The sequence below is a fragment of the Phaethon lepturus genome, unplaced genomic scaffold (genome assembly GCF_000687285.1).
Source record: "Phaethon lepturus isolate BGI_N335 unplaced genomic scaffold, ASM68728v1 scaffold1491, whole genome shotgun sequence".
NCBI lineage: Eukaryota > Metazoa > Chordata > Aves > Phaethontiformes > Phaethontidae > Phaethon > Phaethon lepturus.
Genome location: NW_010519608.1, coordinates 19,630 through 43,347, shown reverse-complemented (window position 1 = coordinate 43,347; position 23,718 = coordinate 19,630). Strand labels below are relative to the sequence as shown.

At 36.9% G+C, this 23,718-nt stretch overlaps 1 protein-coding gene across 1 annotated transcript in view; it reads right to left on the bottom strand.

The window, feature by feature from the left end:
* LOC104628482 (extended synaptotagmin-2-like) overlaps window positions 1-23,718 on the bottom strand; it is a gene marked incomplete at its 5' end in the record, with an annotated part of 60,736 nt that overhangs the window by 34,748 nt on the left and 2,270 nt on the right. Inside the window, 5 exon segments of the mRNA XM_010297088.1 lie at window positions 10,577-10,666; window positions 11,554-11,626; window positions 17,362-17,438; window positions 19,310-19,444; window positions 20,337-20,378. Coding sequence (XP_010295390.1) covers window positions 10,577-10,666; window positions 11,554-11,626; window positions 17,362-17,438; window positions 19,310-19,444; window positions 20,337-20,378 — 417 coding nt within the window.

Sequence of the window (23,718 nt, the reverse complement as noted above, 5' to 3'; positions counted from 1 at the left end):
CAACTTGCTCCAGTGCTCTATCACCCTTACAGTTAAAAAAACCCAAAACCAAAACCAACCAAAAAACAACAAAACCAAACAACAAACAATTCCTTATGTTTAAAAGGAAATTATTGTATTTCAGTTTGTGCCCATTGCCTCTTATCTTGCCACTAGAAACCACTGAGAAGAGTCTGTCTCCATGGTCTTTACTTCCCCCATCAGGTATTTATATATATTGGTAAGATCCCTTCGAGCCTTCTCTTCTCCAGGCTAAACAAGTCCAGCTCTTGAAGCTTTTCCTGCTATAAAAGATGTCTAGTACCTTAATCATCTTTGTGGCCCTTCACTGGACTCACTCCAGCACGTTCATGTGTCTCTTGGACTCAGGACTCCAGATGATGTGTAGAGAGGAATGATCATCTCCCTCAATCAGCTGGCAATGCTCTTCCAAATGCAGCCCAGGGTGCTGTTGGCTGCCTTTGCCATAAGGGCACATTGCTGATTTCTCTTCACCCTTCTGTCCACCCAGACACCCCAGATCTTTTTCTGCAAAGTTGCTTTCCAGCCAGTCAGCCCTCAGTGTGTCCTGGTACATGGGGTTATTCCTTCCCAGGCACAGGACTTTGCATTTCCCTTTGTGCCAGTCGGACTCTCATGAAGTTCAACATTTCTCCAGCTTGTCAAGGTCCCTCTGAATAGCAGCACAACTATCTGGTGCATCAACCAGTCTTTCCAATTTTAAGCAAGCAAACTTGCTGAGGGTGCACTCTGTCCCACCATCCAGAAGAGCCATGAAGATGTGCTGGCTCCAGTATTTACCCCTGGGGTAGGTATACCATTACTGACTGTCCTCTAGCTAGACCTCATGTCACTAAACCACAACCCATTGAGCCTTAAAAGTTCACCTCTTTTCAGTCAAGCTCATCGTCCACTTATCTAGTCTGTACTTCATCGGTTTACCTCTGAGGATGTTACGGAAGACTGCATCAAAAGCTTTACTGAAGTCAAGATAAGCAGCATCCATTGCTCTCCTCTCATCCACCAAGCCAGACGTCTTATCGTAGAGAGCTATTGGCTTGGGTAACCACGATTTCCTGTTCACAAATCCATCCTGACTACTCCCCATCACCTTGTCCTTTCTTCCTTATACCAGCAGGATTGAGATCACCGCTTGGGCCCTGTACCATTGAATCGCCTCCCTGAGTCATCCAGTCACACTTAATGTTTTCCAGATCTCCTCTGGAAGTGGTGTTGGTGCCCACATGGAAGAGCAGCAGTGGGCAATAATCTGAGGGCCAGACAAGCTTTAGCAGTCGACAACATCCTGAATCCTGAGGCCCGGGCAAGCAGGAAACCTCCCAAGCCAATAGGTCAGGATGGTAAATGGGGGCCTCTGTCCTCTGCAGCAGAGAGTCACTCAGTACCATCACTTTGCCACTTCCTCCTGGTGCTTCAGTGAGGCTCAGGCTCTGCTGGCTCAGATGCTCCCAGGCCCTCCTCTGCTACACTGGCCCAGAATCTGTTCCACAGTTGCAAATCTGCAGGTGGCATAGGAGTCATCTTCCTTTTCCCAGAAAATTTCCAGCTTTCCTGTTTCAGATGTCCCCTCTCTACAGAGAATCACAGTAGATGCATATGTGAGGGTAACTAACTTCAGCCTAAGCCATAGTTGTTCATATACATTTGTCGTATCTGAAACCAGATTGTGTGAAAAATACTATAGTACTTGTACAGAGACTGCTGACCTTCATCATTTTTCAGGTGAAAGCATGAGGATATCACTGGCTCCAGTACCATTTTGTATGCAATGTCCTTTTAAAGGTATCTCATTTAAAACTAGGTTTTGCCCACTTTCCACTGGGGTACTAGCAGGATTATTTTTAGGGAGTAAAGGCTGACCTACCTTATACAAGAAAAAGTACGTACTTGAACACATAATATGGATGAACTGATGGGCTCTGGAATTCACATCATCACTTACAACATTGTTACTTGACTATGTATCCATATTTTAATAAACACTAAAAGTTCAACTAGTACATCTGAAAGTTTCCTATACTTCTGAAAACACTGATTTTTCAAAAATGCTTTTGAGAGACTTAGGTTATCAGGCTTCTTTTCAAACAGACAAAAAGAAGGTTATTTTTCATATTTCATTTTTCATTCATCCAGTTTGCTCAAGCGTCAGTGTTGACGCAAAAATTCTACCTTTCTTCCTTCAAATTTATCTTCTATTAGCATGCAATGCCTCTATGAATTATACATCAGGCTGTCAGCCAAGCATTTACAAGTTGTGCATGAGACACGAACACACATTAGGAAACCAGTTTTGTAATTAACATTTTCAGCAAGGGAATTCACAGTTAAAAACTACATTGGAAGAGATCCTCTTCAGGTAGGTGGGAGGCTCTTTGCTAAGGCTCATCTACTGATGGAACGCTAGCAAGGCTAACTGGCACTAATATCCTCCAGAAGGGATGAGATCTTACCTAAAACTCATATAATACACTGAAAAGTCTTTTTCTTCCCTTTTTTTCTTCTTCCCCGTTTTTTTTTTTAGGTGTCATGGTTTCTTGTCTACATGACTATCAACTTAAAGTCATCAGTTTTTTCATTTCCAAATGCAAAGAAAAGCTGTTAGAAATAATTTGTTATAAAACAAGTTATTTTACACTGGTATGTAAGCTTTACTTGTACAGTTCTACAATAACAACCTATGAGCTAGAACACACAAAACATTTATATTTTAGAAAACTGAAGGTAATTTCAGTGTATTTTTCTTAGACAATTAATGGCATAAATTATTAGTATATGTTCTCAAATCTCATGCTCATCTTAACTCTAAAAAAAGTTAAGAAATAAATAATTGAACGAGGATAAAAAGTCCAACTTAGCATGAATAACTTCAGTTTTGTACTACTTCCTCGATCCTGCAAACCCACAAATGTTTAAGTAGTAGAACATACAAGTAGCTTGGTAGTAGATGATAAGACTAACCACAACTTGTGTTTTCAGACTGGTTCCCATGTTCTAATCACAAGTTTTTACGTTATATTATGTCACACTTTAAAAACCTACGTAGGCTACCAAGGCTCTGGAAGAAGTAATGTTATACTGTTTTAAGACAAATAACACAGTTTATTACATTATTTATTCAATTTTTTATTATTCATAGGCAAATTAGAAGGCAAATACACACCATAAATACATCAAGAAAGTGGTCCTTATCCTAGGGTCTTCATATCTGCATCCCATATTTAAGTTTTACATACTGATGTTTTCAGAATAAATAGAAAATGAGAAAATATTTGCATTTCCTTTTGATTTTTTCATGCTTTGTTTAATTATTGCATAAAGCAGTTAACATGGCAAAGTCCTGTGCTCTCCTAAATAGACATAAGCAAATTAAATTAATTGAGCAACATAGTGCGTGTTGAAATTCAGCATTGAGAAACATACCCACACTAGACTGAAACATGTATCACAGTGGTTTCTGTATTAAATGCCACAACCCAAAACAAAAGAACCACCTATGAGATACCACTGAGAACTGAAAGATTTTCAATTTATGTGACCAAAAAGCATTTCAAAAAGTTGTAACACAGCATATGAAACACATACAGTGCCTATGGTACAACCTCACTATCAATACTGTGATTATTACACACCTCTTCTCGAAAACAAGGCTACTAATTCATTGTCATCAGTCTTTAGACCATGAAGCATGTAAAAAAAAAATAATTACACAAAGAAATTGCAAAAACAGTGCTACCAACCTTGACCATTTAGACAAGAAATGCAATTAGTACATATAATACCAGAAACTTCTATTCATCCACTTATTGTACAGGAATAAATACAAAGACAGAGCTCAGTTTCAGAAATGTTAAAGGGAAATCCTTTTCTATTCAAAGTTGGAGCTAAGAAATTAAAACAACATTACTAAGGCAAAGCAGTTTACAGGATTATTAGAAGAGCTTTGCAAATAAATCTGAAGCCATGTAATGTTTTGGAAGGAATACAAGCCTTCAAACTCCTGACATAAATCACGCTTTCACTATTTGGGCTTTGAAGGTAAGTTCTCCTTGCATACAAGATTTGCTACATTTGCCCACCACAAGTGCTTCATTTCCAGTTCTACAAGACAACCCCAGCAGTAGTGAAGCAAACTGGCACTAACACACACACTCCAATCCTAGTCTACAGATATTAGTGACAAATGTTTTTTTTTCATGTTTTTTGGGGTTTTTTTTGTTTTGGTGTTCTCCCTGTCCCCATCACCCCCACATTCCTCTGAATAAGGTTGTTTCAAGTATGCACTTGTGGCTTCCAAACAAAATCAGACTTCAGCATAAAATACACCTTTTGTAACGTAAGAAAATAAAGAGTTTTCCAAAAAACAAGACCAAGTTCAGGCAAAAAAAGCTTATACCTGCAGTAGTATGGAAATAGCACTGACAGCAGACAGACTCACAGTAGAGAGAGAAGAAAGTAGTCAAACTACAGTATTGCTTGATACGCAAGAGGGAGCCTTCCAGCCACAGTCCAGCCAAATAACAAGGATTTTCATTCTACATTTTGTGCATTATGATGCCATGACTTGCTGGAGAAGAAGACAACCCCCTAACTTGTGGTTCTGAAAGTAAGTTAAAGCAACGTCACCACCCTAACACACTGAAGAACCCTATGGAAAAAAAAGAAGCAAGCAAAAGACTGACAGCTGATGAATCATTTTATGAAGCACTGAATATAAAAAAAAATTTCCATACTTAAAAAAAACTTTTGGCCTATAAACCTCCAAAATAGCTTAACAATATCATTTCCTTCTCTGTCATTGCTCTGAGCAATGCATAATTCTCCTAGTTTAGCTAAATTCAGGGTATGCCAGCTGGTTCTCTGCGGCAGAACTAACAGGGCACTGGAAAGACTGCATTCAGGATTTGTCACCAAGTGAAACTCTGCCAGGACCCAGCAATGATGTGGTGTCTTTCCACAACACATTGCAACTGAGAGAGGCGATATGCCTTGCAGAGACTCTTACCAGCCAGCTCACCGGCCTGGAGCAGTGCTTCAGACACCAGTTACACTTTCCGATGAAGTAGTATGTGTGTCATGTTACTCAAAGCTCTTTCAAGTCTTCCTCTGCTCAGAGTAGTGAAAACAAATTATGCTTCCTCACTGAAAACCAAGAGATTTGTGTCTTATAGGGGCTCTGTACTTAGAACTAATGCAACACATACTTTGAAAGAGTTTTAAAATATATATATATATCCCTGCAGCCTATAATAAAAGGTAGACTAAATAATAATGTATAATAAAAGGTAGACTAAAAACACATATTTGGTGTTCTCAATACCCTAACATGCCTTTACAAAGGGAAAAGAATGTACTGGAATGCAGAATATAAAGGGCCATAACGGAAGCTCACAGCAGCACAAAAGGCAGCCTCTAAACACTGCCAACCTTGTGGCTTGATTTGTCTGCCATAGGCACTAATGATTCTCAGAAGAGAAGCCACAAAGTATTTTAAAGTGCTGATGAACAACTTCCTGTTAATCAAGTTATGGAAGTATAAGATTTCTGCAGGACAAATTTAAGCTCCACTACAGGGCACAATGACACAAATCCATGGGATAAGTTGTGTTTCTTCTCAGAAATTTATTAGAAGAAGAGGACTAGCATGCCCTCTTCCGTTATTGTGAATGGTCATGCAGTACAATTTGTCTGTCAGTAGAGCACAGCCCATTACCATTTATTTATCCAGGTGTTCCACAAACCCATTTAAAAGAGGTTAAAAAGTTTTGAAGGCATTTTTTGGATCAACTAAAAGCAAACCAAACAACATTCTTCTGCAATTTCACTAGGACTCATTCTTTGTGCAAACACTCCTTTTGAGTCTAATTTTCATCAGTACTGAAGATTTTGAAAGTCACATCCAGCACTGAATTTTCCAAAGGCAGCCAATATTAAATGAAACTAAACCAATATTAAATAAATCAAAACTACAGGACAGAACCAATCTGTGAAGTGAGTAGAGGGAGAGCAGTGCTCAAGGAGGCAAGCAGAGGGCAAAACTGTGAACAAAAACGAGAGCTTTGGAAGAGTTGCCTACTTTTCCTGGAAGGCATCCTGTTTTCCAGCCTTTGGTTTTTTTGGAACAATAATATTGGTATTTTCATGTATCTTTTTTTTTTTTTTTTTTTTTTTAAAACAACAAAGAGAAAAGGGTTAGGTTCGGACACATCTTCAATATTAAGTATGCCACTAAACAAGCTTTTAAAATTTACCCATTTGTAGTACAACTATAAGCCATATACACTTCTATAACTGAACCAAAAATCAAAATAATTAACTATGTGATATTTTGTTCTAAAAGTAAAAGATAACTACACTTAGAGAAGCAGAATATATGGTAAATATATGTAATGTTAACATAAAGAGAAATAATGGGAAAAACCTTACAAATCCCAACTATTTACACAGTGCTAACTTCCCTGTAGCATTGAACCTCAGAGATTTAAAAGACTACTTCAAAACATTAGCAGGCACATATTTCTCTCTCTTGAAATCTCTAACATATTTGGATGTATTTCATAAGCTGATGAAACTTTTAGTACCTTCTTCACAATAATAGAAAAAAATACCGTATTTAAAAAGCTTCATATGAAGTAAGAACTTGCAGCATCAAAAACTTCATGTGTTACTCAGAAATGTGAGACTGGTAAACTCATTAAACAACTATGTTCGGAACTATTAATTTAGGCAGCATTGCCTTATATAGTCATTAAGGCCAGCAAACAGATGATACAGAGCAAGAGGAATTGTTGCCAGTTACTTTAGGCTGGAAAACATGAGAACAAAAATCTAATGCTAGCTGCCAACTAATTCCTCTTCTGTTCTAACAAAAATATTGAAGAAAAGCTTTCCTTGGCTGCAGCCACTTGCTCTAGTAAGAGGGTAGTATTTGGTTATTGCTATAATAAGCATTATTTTACATTTTTCTACAGAATTTAGAAAAATAAACACCAAGACAACACACTGCAGAGGGAAGAGAAGTCTGCTTGGAAAAAAATAAACCTCCATGTAGGACTGTCAAAATTATGGAATAACTTGATTCAAAGACACATTTTTTTGAACAATCCACCCTTAAGTTTGCTCAGACCTTGACCACTAGCTTAGTTTTTAAATGAAAAGAGGGTGAAAAATGCTTCTAATATTTGTGTAACTGAATACTTTTGGGGAGGGGTTGACTTCAATTTTCATACTCCAGTCTACTTCCCATCCTTTTCTGTCCCACTAAGTCAACTAGACCCCTAATAAAGTGGCAGGGGGGTAGAAGTAAAGACAAAATTACTCTGGACAAAGTTTTTCCCAAAGTGACGTGTTCAGAAAGCTGCTGATGACAAATGAGAGGTGTTTCATTTGATATATTCTCAGTTTACTGTCTCAGGGTGCAAGTTGTCTGAGTTAAGCACTTGGCGAATGCATGGCACTTACGAGTGGATCAGGGACAGAAAGGCTTGAGCACAGGTACCACAGCTGACTGGAGAGATATCGGAGAGTACCAAAAATGAAAGCTCCAGACAAATGCTACCAGAGCACAATACTGGGAGTGGGAAACAGAGGAACTGCTTACAAGCACGTCTGCTGCTGATCTCTCCCTCCCTATCCCCTGCCAGCTTTCCTACCTCTCCCCTAGAAAGCAGCAAAGCAGCGGTAGATACAGGAGGTACCCCAGGAAATCCAGACATACTAAATCAGGTCATGGCTCCGGCACACAGCGTGCCAGGAAGGCTCTGCAGAGGAGTGCACACTGGTTTCTTTCTTGGCGAATACAAAACAGAACTTCGAGAGACAACACAAACCACATCTACAACAGGAAGTAATGTCATTTCTAATCCTGTAGAAAACGAGAGATATGTAAAGCCTGTGTCCACACAACTAAACTCTTCTCCTTGCTCTTCCAAAGCAGAGCGTTTGCATTTAACTTGTTTATTGGATGGTCCCTGTAATGAGCTGGGCACTGTACTGAGTCTGGAAATTGTTTGGGAGAGCAGTAAATAGCAAAATAGTATCAGAGAGTATGCTAACAATTACACAGTACAGGCTACCATAAGGCAGTGTTCAATCCTTGTCATGGCTCTGCTTAGTTTGTTAGTATAAATATGAACATTAACAGATGCCCTACACTCATATTGCTTAGCCAGAGGGTAAAAATGAGACAAAACTTAAGCAGACATCTCCTAATGTTCAGACTCACTTCAAAGAAATGTGTGGAAATCCAAATTTGGTTCATTCCAATGTACTTCCCCAAACCTTTCCAAATAAGAGCAATGATGTTTTATCAGTTTTATGTGAACTATCTCACTTTCACAAAAAAGGTCACTAAATTATCCACAAAACATTTCCAAATTCTTACACATTTTACTAAGATTTAGGTCTACATTCCCACCCAAGCACACATGGTTTCTCTAGACAGATGAAACAAGCCACATAAATGACAAGTGACATGAGAAATTTTTCCTAGGCCATATATAAACACCCATACAAACCTATCTTTTCATCAAGTTAGCAAAAATTTATCACGGGACATTTGTTCAAAAGGATGGTGTTACAAGAATCTGATTTCATTGAAGAAAATAATAACATACCTTCTAAAGTTATTCAAAGAACACACTTGCAGCCCCCAAACCTTGAAAACTAGATCCAGTTTTTAGAGTTGCAGCATGCCAAGGAAACCAAGATGATCAATCTGAGACAGTTTCAAAGTGCCTAAACCCATATACTTGCAATTTATGACCTGGCATATTCTGAAATTGTTAAATCTTGACATCATAAGTTTTACTCTTTAATTAGAAGATATCCAAGGAACAAAAGCTTCCAATGGGAAATATACTTCTGATTAAGAGATGGCAACAACTAATTTCTTCGAAGAAGTCTGTGTAGCATAAGAATTTCCATGATGTTCACATTTTCTATTAAGCTCTATTACTGGTACTTATTAAAAGCAGTATCAAACTTCAAACTGTTGAAACTGCCTTACACACACACATATACAACATCAAAGACTTTTCTGCCAGCAAATGGGCAATATTTATTATGTTCTTCTTGATATTTTTCTAAAATAAGACTGTTAGACAAATTTTGCAACGTCTGTGAATTTTTTTTGATGCATTTATAGATTAAAAAAAGAAATTTCCTGAAAGTAGTAAAACCTAGACTAGAATTACTGTCATATTTTATAAGATTTAATTCAATTAAAAATGTAGAGTATTTGCTACTTGTTTTCAGACACTGAAAATTACGGTTGCAATCTATCTTCTGTTCTTCTACCAATGCCATACAAGTTACCAACAGACCTACTGGTGCTTGTCAGCTAATCTTACCTGTGAGATTCATACTACAGTAGTATGAATTGAAGTAAAACAATCACTCCAAGGTAGTGGAGCCTACAGAAGCCAGGTTTCCAACTTTCAAAAACTATATTAGTTTCAAACTTCACACTTAATTTAAAAAAATCATATTTAAAAATTCAGCATGAAAAGGCAAGACAGCTGTATAAAACACAACTATTCATGAAAGTAATTATCAGGTAATTTGTGATACGCCAGGATTCAGAAAAGTTTGTGGCCTCAGAAAACTTTCCTTAACTAATTTTCTTTTAATTACTCTTAAGTTTTATTCCTCTTCAGTAAGCTAAGAATCATTCTCTAATTGTCTTAATTCAACAGAATTGAGATATGTCTGGAATGACTTCAACACTATTGAATCCTGCAATAACGCGCATCATTTTGGTGCCAGACTCCATGATTCAAATTGATACTGGCCGAGCCAAAAAGTCCACAGTCACTTTCATTGTTGTTTGGGTAGGAAAGAACAGGGGACTTTAGGAAAGATTTCCACAAGCATTTTCATACCAGCATCACTGCTGCCTTACTTTTGTTTTGCTATTATTCCTGCCCAAATGTACACTTTAGCCTAGCATGTCTTTTAATTGAATTACATGACACCCTCTCCCCCTCCAACTTCTGCTACTGTCATGGTTTTTAATTCCAATTTCATCTCACACTGTGCTTCATCCATTCTCATACTTGGGTCACTGGTAAATGTAATGGAAATTGCCCACATGCTATTTAGGATAAAAACTTCAATTGTCATAGTGGGTAAGCTCAATACATCCATTCTGATTTTAATTTGTGGTTACACCAGCATGGTTTTCAAAACAACTTTGCACAGATCTTGTGGAATTTTAGCTTAGACCATGCTCTCCTGCAGACTGTCATGAGAAACAGCAACAAAAGCTTTTTTACAAACAACCTAAATGGTATCTGTTGATCATCCCTTATCTAGCAGACTTGTAAGAAAAATTTGACAGATTTGACAGAACACATTTTGTAATTCCAAGTTAATCATTATTCATCTCGGTTTCTTCCAGTATTCATAAAATGTGTCCACTATTTTTCTGGGAAATTTCAACGAAATGGCAGCAATTTCCCAAGTTCCTTCCTTTTGCTGCTTAATTCTTGATCCATCATTTTCTGACTACTGCCATCAGCACTCTAAAATGAATAGAAACAGAGATAAAAGTACTTACAGGTTTCCTAAGGAAAAAAAGAGATAGTGCTCCAATTAGGGGCATGTCTCCAATTAGTGGTTCCAGGATAACCCTCATAGTTCCATGTATCTGCGGAAGGGGAGGGAAAAAAGGCAATAGAATTGACTTTAGTTCAAATTTTAAATAAAATTTATTCACTGGCAATGCTCACACTTCTAATTCATTGAATCTTCATTATGGAAGAATTTTACATATATATCTTTAAATGTCATCCAAATAAAAAAAAAAAGAACGCAGACACTAAATAGTTGACTTACAAATTCATTACATTCATCTACGTGATGATGTGTCATTTTAGTGGTAATTTTGCTGAAAACATGAAGTAGATTATTTATGCAGCTTAACGTAAGCAAACATGGCACAAACCAATACAAGCACATCCACAGATATTAGAACAAAAGTAGGTAAATGTTTATAGGTATGTCAAGACACAAAAAAAATTATACTGTTTCTCCTCATTAGAGAGAGAAATTTGTTATCAGACAGTTAAGAAAATTTGCGAAACAGTCTCAGAAGACAAGGCTACTAATAATAATTGCATCTAAACTAACAACTGTATCTAACACTCAAATATTGAATAAAACAAAATTCTAAGCTTCACATTCCTTTTATGAACCTACACATCACATGAACATTGGCTTGACATGAACTATCTCAATCTTTTCCAGTAGAAAATGTTACATATGTTATATATTATTAATATATAGCACTTTTATATAAATATATATTTGTATGTTATAAATATGTAATGATACGCATTTAACACAGTTCAGGAATTCACCCTTTCAGCTAAATCATGTTACTTAACTTATTATGCAATATCAATATTATGCAACTGAGAAAAAAAATAGTAAGCAAATCTACACAATTAGTGGTTCCTTCTTACAAACTATTTCACCAGAAAATAAAGATTCAATGATGACTATGTCAAAATCAAAAGAAAAAATTAATTTCACCTGTATACTTTTCACACCAGCTCTGCAGAAGTATCTCTTGATCTCCAAATCAATTTCACAATTTCCAACAAAACTGAAACAAAAAAGAAAATATGCATTTCATTTTTGTGAACTAAACGACAATACACTGTTTGTTCTATTCTGCACTGCGATGAAAATTTTGTATCTCAGTCTGCACATAAAAAAATGCACATTAAAACATTACAACATATAACAAAGTCAAGATTGTGAAAAAATTACATCCCACTCAAAGCATCACCACTGTCATCAAATACACTCAGAAATTAACACAACAAGTTATGTTATCATCTCCAGAAGAATACATGAGAGAAAACAAATAGGTAGCCTTACTTTTGGGAAATAAGAGACAAAGAATTCATACTCCATTTCGGGAAAGCTGTTATATAGGCCTCATTGATAGTACATGTTCCCAAATCCACTCTCATCTAATATAATCATGAGAAGCACTAGACAGAGATGGTTATTTTGCTAAAAATCAAAGTTGTCTGAAATATTCAGACTTGCAAAACCAGTCATATTTAGAAATTCAATAAGCTGGGCATACTGAGCTGGATGATCCACTAAGCAAGGTTTAAGCCAAAAACAGTTGAGCCCTTTCTGAAGGGAGAGGAGGGAGCAAGCAAACTGGAAAATAATATATTAAAAACAGTGCAAGTTTTTCCCTGAACAGTTCTTGCATACCATTTCTGGGTGTACCCATTACTGGGTCAAGGTCTTGAAATTTTGCAGATGCTGCCCTGTATCTGAGATAGGTTTGTAGATGATGGTAAAAAAAGCCTCATTTATTTTGCTCATGCTACAAGGCTAAAAGATTAGTTGCACACAGCTCAGACTACAAGTTTAGCAGCTGCTCTTCCCGAAGCTCCGTGCAGGTCAAGCATGTACCAGCAGAGCTGAGCAGATCTTTTCCAAGAACTGCTGCTCCTGTGAGCCACATTGGGTCTGAAAACAAACTAATTCTGAGACTCAACAAGGAATTTAGGAAGAAAGCTTGAGACTGATTTAGCAAGGGAAAAAGGCAATGATTCTAGAGGATGTGAGGAAAAACCAAAAACCAACAGACTGAATACCAAGCTACAGCTAGGGAGAGACTGGCTGGGCAAGCAGGCTGGTTAAGAATATACAGGTTATAAGGAAAGGACAAATGAAATCTGAATGGAAGGAGTAACTAAGTGGGGAGATAGAGCAGCTTAAAGCCAGACACTGATGGGGGTGGAGGGTGGTGGGGACAGTGGGCTGTGGGCATGTGGAATACGTTTCCTCTACAGGACACCCTGTTCCACATTCTGCAGTACAGTCCAGGCTTCCTTGCCTTCGGTTCCCCAGACCTAGCCTGTAAAGTGAAAAACTGTTCAGCCGGGTTTAGGAGTGTGATGGAATCTTATTACAGAAATGCCTGGGAAATTATGAACAAAATGGACTTGCTCTCTTCATGGGATCCATTTTAGGATCAAGTGAAGATAAATTACTCTCACAGTAAGAGCAGAGTAACAGGACCCCTGTGCCCTCCCTGCTGACAACTGATGTCCACAAGGTCCTATCAAAAGGAAACTAATGTGAAAGTTGCTGCATTCAGGATATCCATTATTCAAATCGCCTGTAGTCTCCTGTGCTCTGTGTCTGATGGTGCCATCTATGGGATTTGAAGCAAATGCAAATCTTATCAATCCCTTAGACATAAACAATAGTTCCGAGACACTGTTGTAAGTGTCCAACACTGGAATTTATTTTGGACTATTCAGAAGATAACAGTATGCAGAGTCATTTTGGTACAATGACCAGTCTGGGGAACTGGAAGATGACAACATGACAGGGGTCTCTGTGAAAGGAAGGTGACCATTGCTTTCCCTGGAAAGAATGTAGTGTGACTGTACAGTTTAAAAATAGGTATATAATTTTTAATATACAATTTAAAACTATGTAATTTCTATTTATACCTATCTATCTACACAGATAGTAGAGAGATATATATACACACAAAAAAATAAAATTACATAACAACATGACACAGAGCAACAAGTTCAATTTAGACCTGCAATTAAAACCTCAGTCTTGGCACTTTGTAGCATCAGAACTATTTGTGTTATGAAGACTGGGAAGCAACATGTTCGTTTGAAAATCTGTAATAATACAATGACAAACTGAAATAGAAATAGTGAGAAACTGCATTTGAGGGTAATAAGTCAACAACTTTTAACCTTCTAATAAAGTTAAACATGGTTTTATCCCCTAAGATATTTGGCTGGGTCCATTAACAGTTGATGCCATACAGAATTCGATTGTAATGTAACATACAACTTGAAGGCTCATTTAGTAAGCAAATTCTATACATTCAGGATCATAATATCCCAGAAACATGTATGACCCCTGTAGTGTATGGATCACAGAGAGATTAGTTTAATGAGAACAGTCTTGTAAGAATGTAACAGCAGCTGTACCGCAGCAGATCAGAACACAGCATAGTGTATGTGGTCATTGTAGCCCACAGGAGATACCCAGAAGAAAAACAAAGATCAGGACAAACATATTTTCCAGACTACAATGATCTGTGATTCTGTACTTTTGACTATCTTCATGGTTTTTTAGAAGGTCTTTTTGAACCCATTTTCACCTCTGTCTTCTGCCAGTACAATGGCAGTGAGTTTCTTCATTCAAATATGCCACATGAAAAAAAACCCACCACACCTGAATGTGTTTAAATCTGCAGCCCACTATTCTTTTAGTGCCTCTATTTTTAAGTATAGTGAGAAGGTGAAAAAACTCAGTTGTATGCTATCAACAAGTATTTCCTCAATCTCTCAATCTTTTTTGGCTTTCTTTACTACAGTTTACATTTAATTTGACAGAGTTTATCTTGGTTGCTATTGATCCATAACCTTTAATTTTCCCCAAGTGTTTACTACATTCATGCACGCTAGCAAATGTTAAGATTTCTATTTATTACGAATTTATTTACACTTTATCTGTATTTGCTCAAGTAGTTAAAACTTTTCCTTCAGACATCTTTGTCACCAGAAACTAGACTTCTAAATTGTAACACGAGTTTTGACAATTTTTTAACATAAAGCTCACAGTAAATAAGAGAAAGGTAAAGTGTTTCCTTTGCAAACATTGTCCTGAAATTGAATCTTTAAATACATTTTCCAGTAACTGCTTTGTAGATTACCCAGTCAAGCTGCTTACAAGAGTAAAGTTCTTAATTGGATCCTGAGCAATGCACAGGACCTGTTTCAGAAGACTATGAAAAACCTGAAGCAATGATGATAATGCACTCAACATTCCTGCAGGAACAATAAAAACTAAAGCAGAAAACACTCCTTTTGCAATTAAACTTAAAAGCAAACCCTCAAAAAACCTCAAGAAAGATGCAAAAAATACTAAAGAAGTGTTTTGGAGACACACTGAAACTACTTAAATGTACTGTATGGAAGGTCCAAAGCAAATGCATATACCCCATCACAAACAACTGACAGCAGAAAGGGCTACAGCTGACTGCAGAAAGGAAGCCACAGGTGAAACAGCAAAACAAAAGGAGATTATTAAAGAATAATTTTATTTATTAAAAAAAAAAAATCTTTCCTTCCCTCCCTCCTGCCACACTGCCCCACAGGGCTTGGCTTAGTACCGCTGTTCTTACGAATGCTTAGAGAGATTGTTTTCCTTCTCAACTGTATTTAGGGAATGAAGGGTTTATAGAAAGCTCCTAACTTTAAATTTAAAAATAAATTAAAATTAGAACAAACTAATTTAACTGGAGATTAAAATCTATGAGGATAAATACTCTGCAGGACGGGCTTTTCTCCAGCAGTAAGACTGTTCTTTATAATCTTGCAAAACTGAATTAAAGTTGATTCCCTACAAAATTGTTTAGGGTTTGTATTTGTACATAACTTCTATCTAAACGTACCAAGAACAGTTATCACAGAGACTCTTATTCTTCCTTCCTTTTACTATTAAAACAATCCCAGTGATGGACCCTTAGAGAACATTTACAAAAATAAAAAATAAATCAAACTAACAATTGATACTGTCTTAAACACGCATGAGTAAAAGCCTTTGAAAAAGAGCCCTTTCCCAATGAGAAGGTATCAAGGACAAGTCCTAAATACAAAACGGAACATCCTTTGATGGTGGCTTTTTCTAAGCCTCAGTTGCTAGAAGCTATGATAGTCAATCCACAGCTCTCCTGTTTCAGTTCTCTTCCTGGAAGACCATGGCACTGACAGACGGACAGGCTGTTGGGGTAAATGAACACCTAGCTACCTCAGTACTATTGTCCTTATTTAAACCACTTCAGAAGTTTATTTCAGCCTTTTAGACTGGATTCTACTCCAGCTGTTATCACTTCTCTAAGTAGATTGCAATGTAATGTTTTATGTTTATCTGTCCAAATCTACTTCATGAAGGTGAGCAGGACAAAAAAAGAAAAAAAGAAGAAACACTAGATTTACGCTCTCCTCCTGGGGGAATAATTCTGCTTTAAAGGGAAGAGTGGTCTTGGGAGACTTGGCCCCTCAAATGCCTCAAAACTAGCTTCTCAGAAACAGCTGCTCTGCACTGTGTCCACTGTGGTCAGACAAGTTCGTTTTCCTGACAGCTTAAGTCTGACAAGGTGAGGTTGTTCTCACAGCTGCTATCAAAAGTGGCAGCAAAGGGAAAGCTGGAGGAAATGTCTCCATTAGAGCTAACAGCATCCATCCAGTGAAACAAGCTCTCAACAGACAATCCTGCTGTGTTTTGTCCAGTGACACCAATACCTGATTTGGATAGCTCTCGTTTTCCTACAGAAATAAAATTATTCAATTCAATAGAGACTGGGCCCTGCTCACAAATGTAGCCCCCACCTGCCTCTGAAACCCAGGAAAGGATGCAGCAGCATCTTCTCTTATCACTCTGAGCTTTGATGAAGAAACATAGAGTCTTCAACATAGCTGGGATTTAGCTAAATAATTCAAAATTAGGAATAACCACATTCAAACTTTGAAAGTAACTCCGGAAAACAGAAGCTGAGAGGCCCTATTATCCTTCTGGTTACTGTCAGGGAAGCAGCAAGAAACCCAGAAAGCTGCTCAACTCTCAGTGACTGACAAGTCTGACCTTTCCACAAGCTACAAACAGGCAAAAGGACTCACTGTAACACATATCTATGATAGTCAAATATAAAAACATTGCTGGGTTCACTGACTGTACTTTCAAAAATCTCTGTAATTGTGTTGAGAAAGACTTTGGCAAACACTGGGTAGATCTATTTATAAACCTATATAACAGAGGTCATGATGAAAGGGCAAAGAAACCTGAAGCAGCGGAGCATAGTCACTCTGGCATTATATAATACATAGATTTACTTCAGTTAGTGGTATGAGTACAAGTACTTTGGTAACTATGATTCTCTTTTTCTAATATTGTGCTTATAAAAAAATATAAGTAACTGAGAAAAGTGAAATGTGCAACCATCTTATATCCTAAGTTTTAGACTTGACTAAACTTTATGTCAAAGTTTTAATACATTAGGAAAAATATCCAATGATAGTGCTTTAGCTTTGCAAAGTATTTTTTTATTAACCAACATTACTTTAATGATGCAGTCACACTGACCTGATATACTGTTTCCCTCAGAGAAATGCTATTAACAGCATGCAGTTCCTTCTTCCATTCATACACAATTAGAACTAACTACATTTGCGTAACGAAGCAATTCTTCTCATTCCAGTCCAACATAACTGCCGAATCGAACAAAGCACATATTCTAAACCATAGGCACCATCATGACATGATAATACAGTTTACCTGATTTGAAGATCCAAGATGATCTGCCTTTTGTCCACATTTTCAGTGTATACTTTTACACCATTTATCCGCAGAGGCTGAAACAATGAAGCAAGTAAGATTTGCATCCTTCTACTAAATTACACCACATTAAATTCACCTTCAAGATACAGGTAAATATACCCATATTCATGCCTAAAGTTAAGAATTTGCTATAAGCATTACTAAAAGGTGTGAAGCAAAGCTATCAATTTAGCTCAAAATGTTATTTCAAGGGTAAAAATTACCTTGCTAGGATCGATTCAACCACAACCCATCTTGCAATTATCCTGGGTTTAGACTACTAGATTTCAAGATTAAGCAAATATTTAGTACCAAGTTTTCCCTCTCCTCCCAACAAGCATCTCATTTCTCTGTACTAGTATATGTCTAGCACTCCCAGACAAAGTGTTCTTTCCTGTGCAACCAGAACTTTACAAGCTAAGTTTAATTCACAAAAATGTAGTTGCCTTAAGTGGAATTTAGTCTGAATGGATGGAAAATAATCAATAATCCCGACAAAAAGTTGATGTAAACCCCTCTGCGCTCTCTCTCTAAACCACTCAGCACTCTCTCTCTCCTTTTTGTCAATCTTACAGGAGCAACAGATCTCAATCAAACCCTCCCAAGATTCAAACATTCATCAAATACTAGGTGGGAGAGAATGACCAATGGCTGTTCTTAGCACCACCTCCTGTCCCATTTTGAGTTTTTCCTTTCTGGAAAATTTGCGATATTTCTATTTACAACTTTTTAGTAATTTAAGTAAAATGGAAATCTCACTGCTCTCAGGTTCCCACTGTGTTTGTGACTGAGCAGTTCACAGGATGCAACTGAACTAAGGCTGCAATTTAAAGAAAGAATAGCTGTTTCTCATGTCCAAGATAACTCGATCCATCTGCATAAGCATACAGAGGTACGGAAGCTAATTTTAACTCTACTTAAAATTAGTGTAGCTTAAAAGCAATGGTATTCTACAGTGTGTAATACAGGTATATCTAGGGCAGGACAGAACCCCTGTTTAAACAGGGTTTTTTTGAAGTTTAAAACTTAAAAAAAAAAAAACAACAAACACAAAAAGTGCAGTAAAGTATAATGAACTGTAATATACATGAAATAGAGTCACAAAGAGAAAAATAATTCCCCTTCATCACACCTGAAACTTAACTTCAGTTTTCGTAACATTCAGAGGAGAAGGGGCAGGGGGGAAAGACTTTTAATCCTTACTTAAAATCCCATGTATAACAAGCAAGAGGAATATAAAAGACAACTTCACAAAAAAGCTGTTAAAGCTACATCTCGACAGAAGTAAAGTTCTGGTTGATACAAGTAAGAGTAAGTAGTGCCGAACTTATTGCAAGCAGAGGTAACTTACTCTTACCTTGGACTGATCAAACAGTAAGAGTTGTATGCTATAACCCCTTCTTTCACAGGGCCGAACAGAAGGTAAACACCTATCTGCTCCTTGATACTACGTTATGTGCAGTCCTTTGGAAAGCTGAGCCAGCAGCCTTGTCATTGGACTCAGCACATCACATGATTAAAAGTTCACCTTTTAGAACAAAGGTAATTGCACTTGCATCACCTGACAAAAAAAGGATAACGGTCCCTGCTCACTTAATGTGAAGCATTACATGATCAGTACTAAAATCATGTTGCTATGAGATCTTCATATAATTAGGACTTACTATACTTTAAGCCTTTTTCCAGTTCTCAGGCAAATTTCTGAAGCAGAGACCCCAGGAAAAAAAAAAAAAATGAAGCCTCTGCTAAAAAAGCCACAAATGGTTTTATTTTAATGTTACAACATAAACCAGAATCAGCCTACCACCAAGTGTCACTGAGAAATATTTTTGTGTAGATTTAAACAGGCTACATGAAATCAGTATGTAAGACAAAGCCTCTTGGAAAAACTTCACCAGACACTGACCTGATGACCAATATCAATCTTTGTAAAACTGAAGGTACTTAGGTGGTTGTTTGCTCCTCTTACTGCTGGTTCTATGGTCTCCCGGAACAGTTTCTCAATGAATTGGCAAATAAAAGGCCACATCTGTTTTACAGTCTAAGGAGAAAAAGAAAAAAATCTACATGGAACACAACATCACACGTAACAAAAAAAAATATTCTTCAAGGTACATGTAAGAAATTTTGCACAAGAAGTTTTAAACATACAAGTTTTCTATGCGCTTCATTGCAGATGTAAGAACTGGTCCCTTTTTACATACAGGAAAGCTTTCTGGAATTCTCAATTTGTGTGTTTTATACATGTGCACAAATCTGAAGCACTGGAGGAGAGGAAAGACAATATTAAGAGTTTTCCTCTTTTATCCTATGAATACACATGCATTCAGCACTGATGCTGAATGTTGGGGAGAAGGGTGAAAAGAGTTAAGTTTATTTGCATGTAAAGAGAAGAATAAGAAAAAATGGGGCAAGTGAATTTCTTAAATACACACATAAGGTATATAAACGTAAAAAATAAAGTATTTTACTGCCCATATCTGAAAATTTGATATTGTTTCTTTTTTCTATTTTTTAATTAACTCATGTTATTCTATGTTCTTTGAGTGGAAGACATTTTTAGAAAATCCAAGCTACACAGATCTGGATCTTAGATTACCATACATACAAATCAAAACTGCAAAATTGATTTATTTTTAGATTGTAGGTCAGGAACCTCCAGTAACTGGAAAGTATCCCAGACAAGTAGAACATAAAAGACTGTGTTTACAGCTGCTATGACTTCCACACAATTATAGCTGTCATTATTTTAACTTAAAGTCACTCTCCAAAACTTAGTTTTTGTCGTGACTGACTGGATCAATGACCACAAGCTTCAACTGTATGAAGAGCACATAAAGTTAAAACTGCTCTGCCTCACCATTTTTTTTTTTAATCTCAGATTTCCCTCCTCCCCCTTCCCATATGGAAGCAATGCTAACAACTACCCTTACCTTGTTGAGCCACTCTGCCCTCTCTGTGTCTGGAAAATGGACCTAAAAAAACCAAAACACAAACACACACACAAAAAATTAATAGAAAATACAAAACACGTTTTTTATTTATAACACAGGAAAGCTTATGGATTTCCCTATGAGCAATGTATACAGTGAACAACGTATTTAGCAGTTAATATTCTTGACTAAAATATTAGAATTCAAGCAGATAAAATACGAAATAATTTCTGAACTACAGAGCTACAAGTCCAAGCATATATTTAATAGTGGCACCTGGAATAGAGTATTGCTTTAACACCATAAACAAACAAAATAAAAAAAAAAAAGCAAAGCTGACACTGCTAGTGTCAACCAAATTTACCTCTTACATTTCAGGGGTCTTTCACATGACATACAACTGCCCAAATCCTGACTGCATTTCTATTTCTTTTCATTCATTCATGCCAGATCTTTTGCAATATCAATCAATTATGGCTAGAAATACTTATTCAGTGAAGCTGAAGCTCGGGAATATGGATTTAATTCTACTAAAAGCCCTTCAAAAGACATTTTCAGTGTTTTCTTTTCTTAAACAACTTCAGAAATCAGTGAGAGACAGAAGGATGACAGTATACACATGGGATGGAAAGTACCCATCACAACAGGAACACATTAGTTAAAGGCTGGAAGAACAGAGGCAGTTTTCCAGACACAGAAGGAAAGCACAGGTAATAGCTTTACATCCTGCAGACACACACACAAAGAAGTTAAAAACCTGAAGCAGTTCAATAGAAGCAGAGTTACCATTTTTTTACAAACTAACAACTTCTCCAGCAAGATGCAAATCACACTTCTGAAACACAAAGAGCCTTTCAACACACTAAAAAACTGTGACCTACATATACTGACTTCTGTGAAGCAATGTCACTACTTAACTGAATCGCGAAGTCTTAATCTCTTCATAGCATAACAGATTGTACCACTGGTTTTAACAGCAGTGCCTACTGGTTATTTTTATTATATATATCCCAAACGGAAACAGTCAGTTAAATACATACATTTAAACTGTACTTTCAACCAGTTGGATTTGAAAGCAAGCCTCGCTAATGATTGGTTGTTTTGTTTCCATTAAATTCTTGCATTAACAATCAGAACTAACATATTCTTGAAGGTACTCAAGTTACCTTCACAGCAGTTCTTATTTTCGTCTAAGCATCCATGTTTTAGTTACGCCGGAGAATTGGCCCCTACAGCATAATTAATAGTCAGTTTTTTCTCTGGTCTGTCGGTCTCTCGATATTCCCAGGTCCATAACTACGGTAAGCTGTATGTTCTTACAGGTTCTTAAAGAATTACCAATACTGCCGTCTTCCACTGTGAAAACAGAAGCTCTTGGCATCTTTTTCAATTACTTTTTTCAAGTATATCACATATCTATAAAAACTATTACAAGTGGTACAAGAATGACCGATGATCTGCTTGACTGTAACAAAAACATTCAATAGGATTTTACCTAATGGGTTCAAATAATAGAGTTATTAATAATGGATGAAGCAGTTTTGGAACCATTTTGTTACATTTTATTTATTTAGAATTAATTTCCTAGAAAATTATGGTGGGTAGAGTGGGTCAGAAGTCTGTATTTAGAGGGTTGGGTGGGATTTTTTTTTTTTTCTTAAAAAGAAAAAAATACTTAAATTTTTTTGCATTTGCCACAACTAAAGCAGTCACTGTATGTACATGACTGTACAGCTGAACAGAGTTTATACTCAATTTTTGTCTTGCAGGGTTCTCAAATTGCTTCCAGAGGTCAAAAAGTTAAAGGAACAAAAAGAATGAACGCTATGCTAATCCTAGGGCTAATAAGTAACATTTTGACCTTTCCCCTAAAATATCTGCCTTCTGAATCTGCAAATGGAAAATAAGACGATTTTCAGTAATTACTTATCTCTTAAGCATGTTGGATCAACATGAATATTTCATTCTGATTTGCTTAGGAGAGCGACCAGTGATGTTCACAGGGTAAGAACTCAAGAGCTGTTCCACACAGGGAAGAATATGAACAGCTGTTGTAATGAACAGCAACAAAATAAATTAAAAAGAAACAAGGTAACAACACAGATGAGGAAAGGAAAAGAAAATTCATGGAAATACCAAAAGCAAACCCCTCTGCTGTGAGTAATGCAAGACATAACAGAGTCACCACTGTCACAATTAATTTTTATTCTTTTGTACAAGTATCCAGTTGACATTAACAGGAGAGCCACACTAGACTGAGAAAGACTTCCCATCCTCAATATACCATCAGCCCAGATGAAATTCATCTTCCTCCACAGAGTGATCCAACTTCCCAGATTTAGAGTATAAAGTCCCCAAGGCATAGGCCGCGCTCCCTGCACTGTGCACATGGCTGACATTCAATACATCTGACTGGAATAAAACAGGTAGCATCCCCCTCTTGCACTCATCGAGCATCCTTCACATTCAGTCCCGAAATTATGCAGAATCACTTGAGATAGGCTGGAAAACAACCAAGAGACCATATACAGTAACATCTAGCCATATACGCTAATTTCTTACTTTTTAATTTTATCTACCGTACAGTCTTTATTAAGACCTTGCTTAACAGAACATGGTTCTCAGTTTTTCCACAGATTTAATAATTTGTCCTTTAGTGCGCCACAGCTATCATGCTGCTAACGTTATTTGACTTATTACTAAGCAAACTTCTTAATTGTATAACCCTAGTCTACTTCTACAATTGCATGTGTTAATAGGCAACAAATAATACAAATAATTACATCTTCCATTCCTGTTTCTCATCCATTTTCCATCCTTGCTTTTCTACTCGCTCCACTTTTAAGATAATTCAGCTGTATTCAGTGTCTATTCTCACATCAAAAACAGACAGAAGAGAATACAATCTTCCATCTTCAAGATCCTGAAATTTTTAATGCAGCCAACCTTGAATCAAAAGTTGAGCTTTATTTAATCTTTAGATGCTCCACAACCAGACAGGCTGAAAACATGGCATAAACATTTATCAATTTACTAATTCCATATATTTTTAGCCTGCTATATGAGATTGCAGTATTAATGGCAACATTATATTTTGCTTTAAGCATTCTTGATATTAAACACAATCTTAGGCAAAGACAACTGGGGACAGCCCAAGAGATGGAAGCTGGTGCTCCAGATCAGGCAGGACTGACACAAGAGCATCAAGGCAACCACACAAACATTTTATGGCCAGAAACACAAGCAGGAATCAGACTAAGTCATGTGCAAAATCTGTTAACTCCTGTATAAAATCTATTAGACAAGCATGACAGAAAGAGACAGCAGTCAAAACTTCAGCAAAGACAGTCAAAGACTACAGGTATTTTCCACCCAGTTTCTG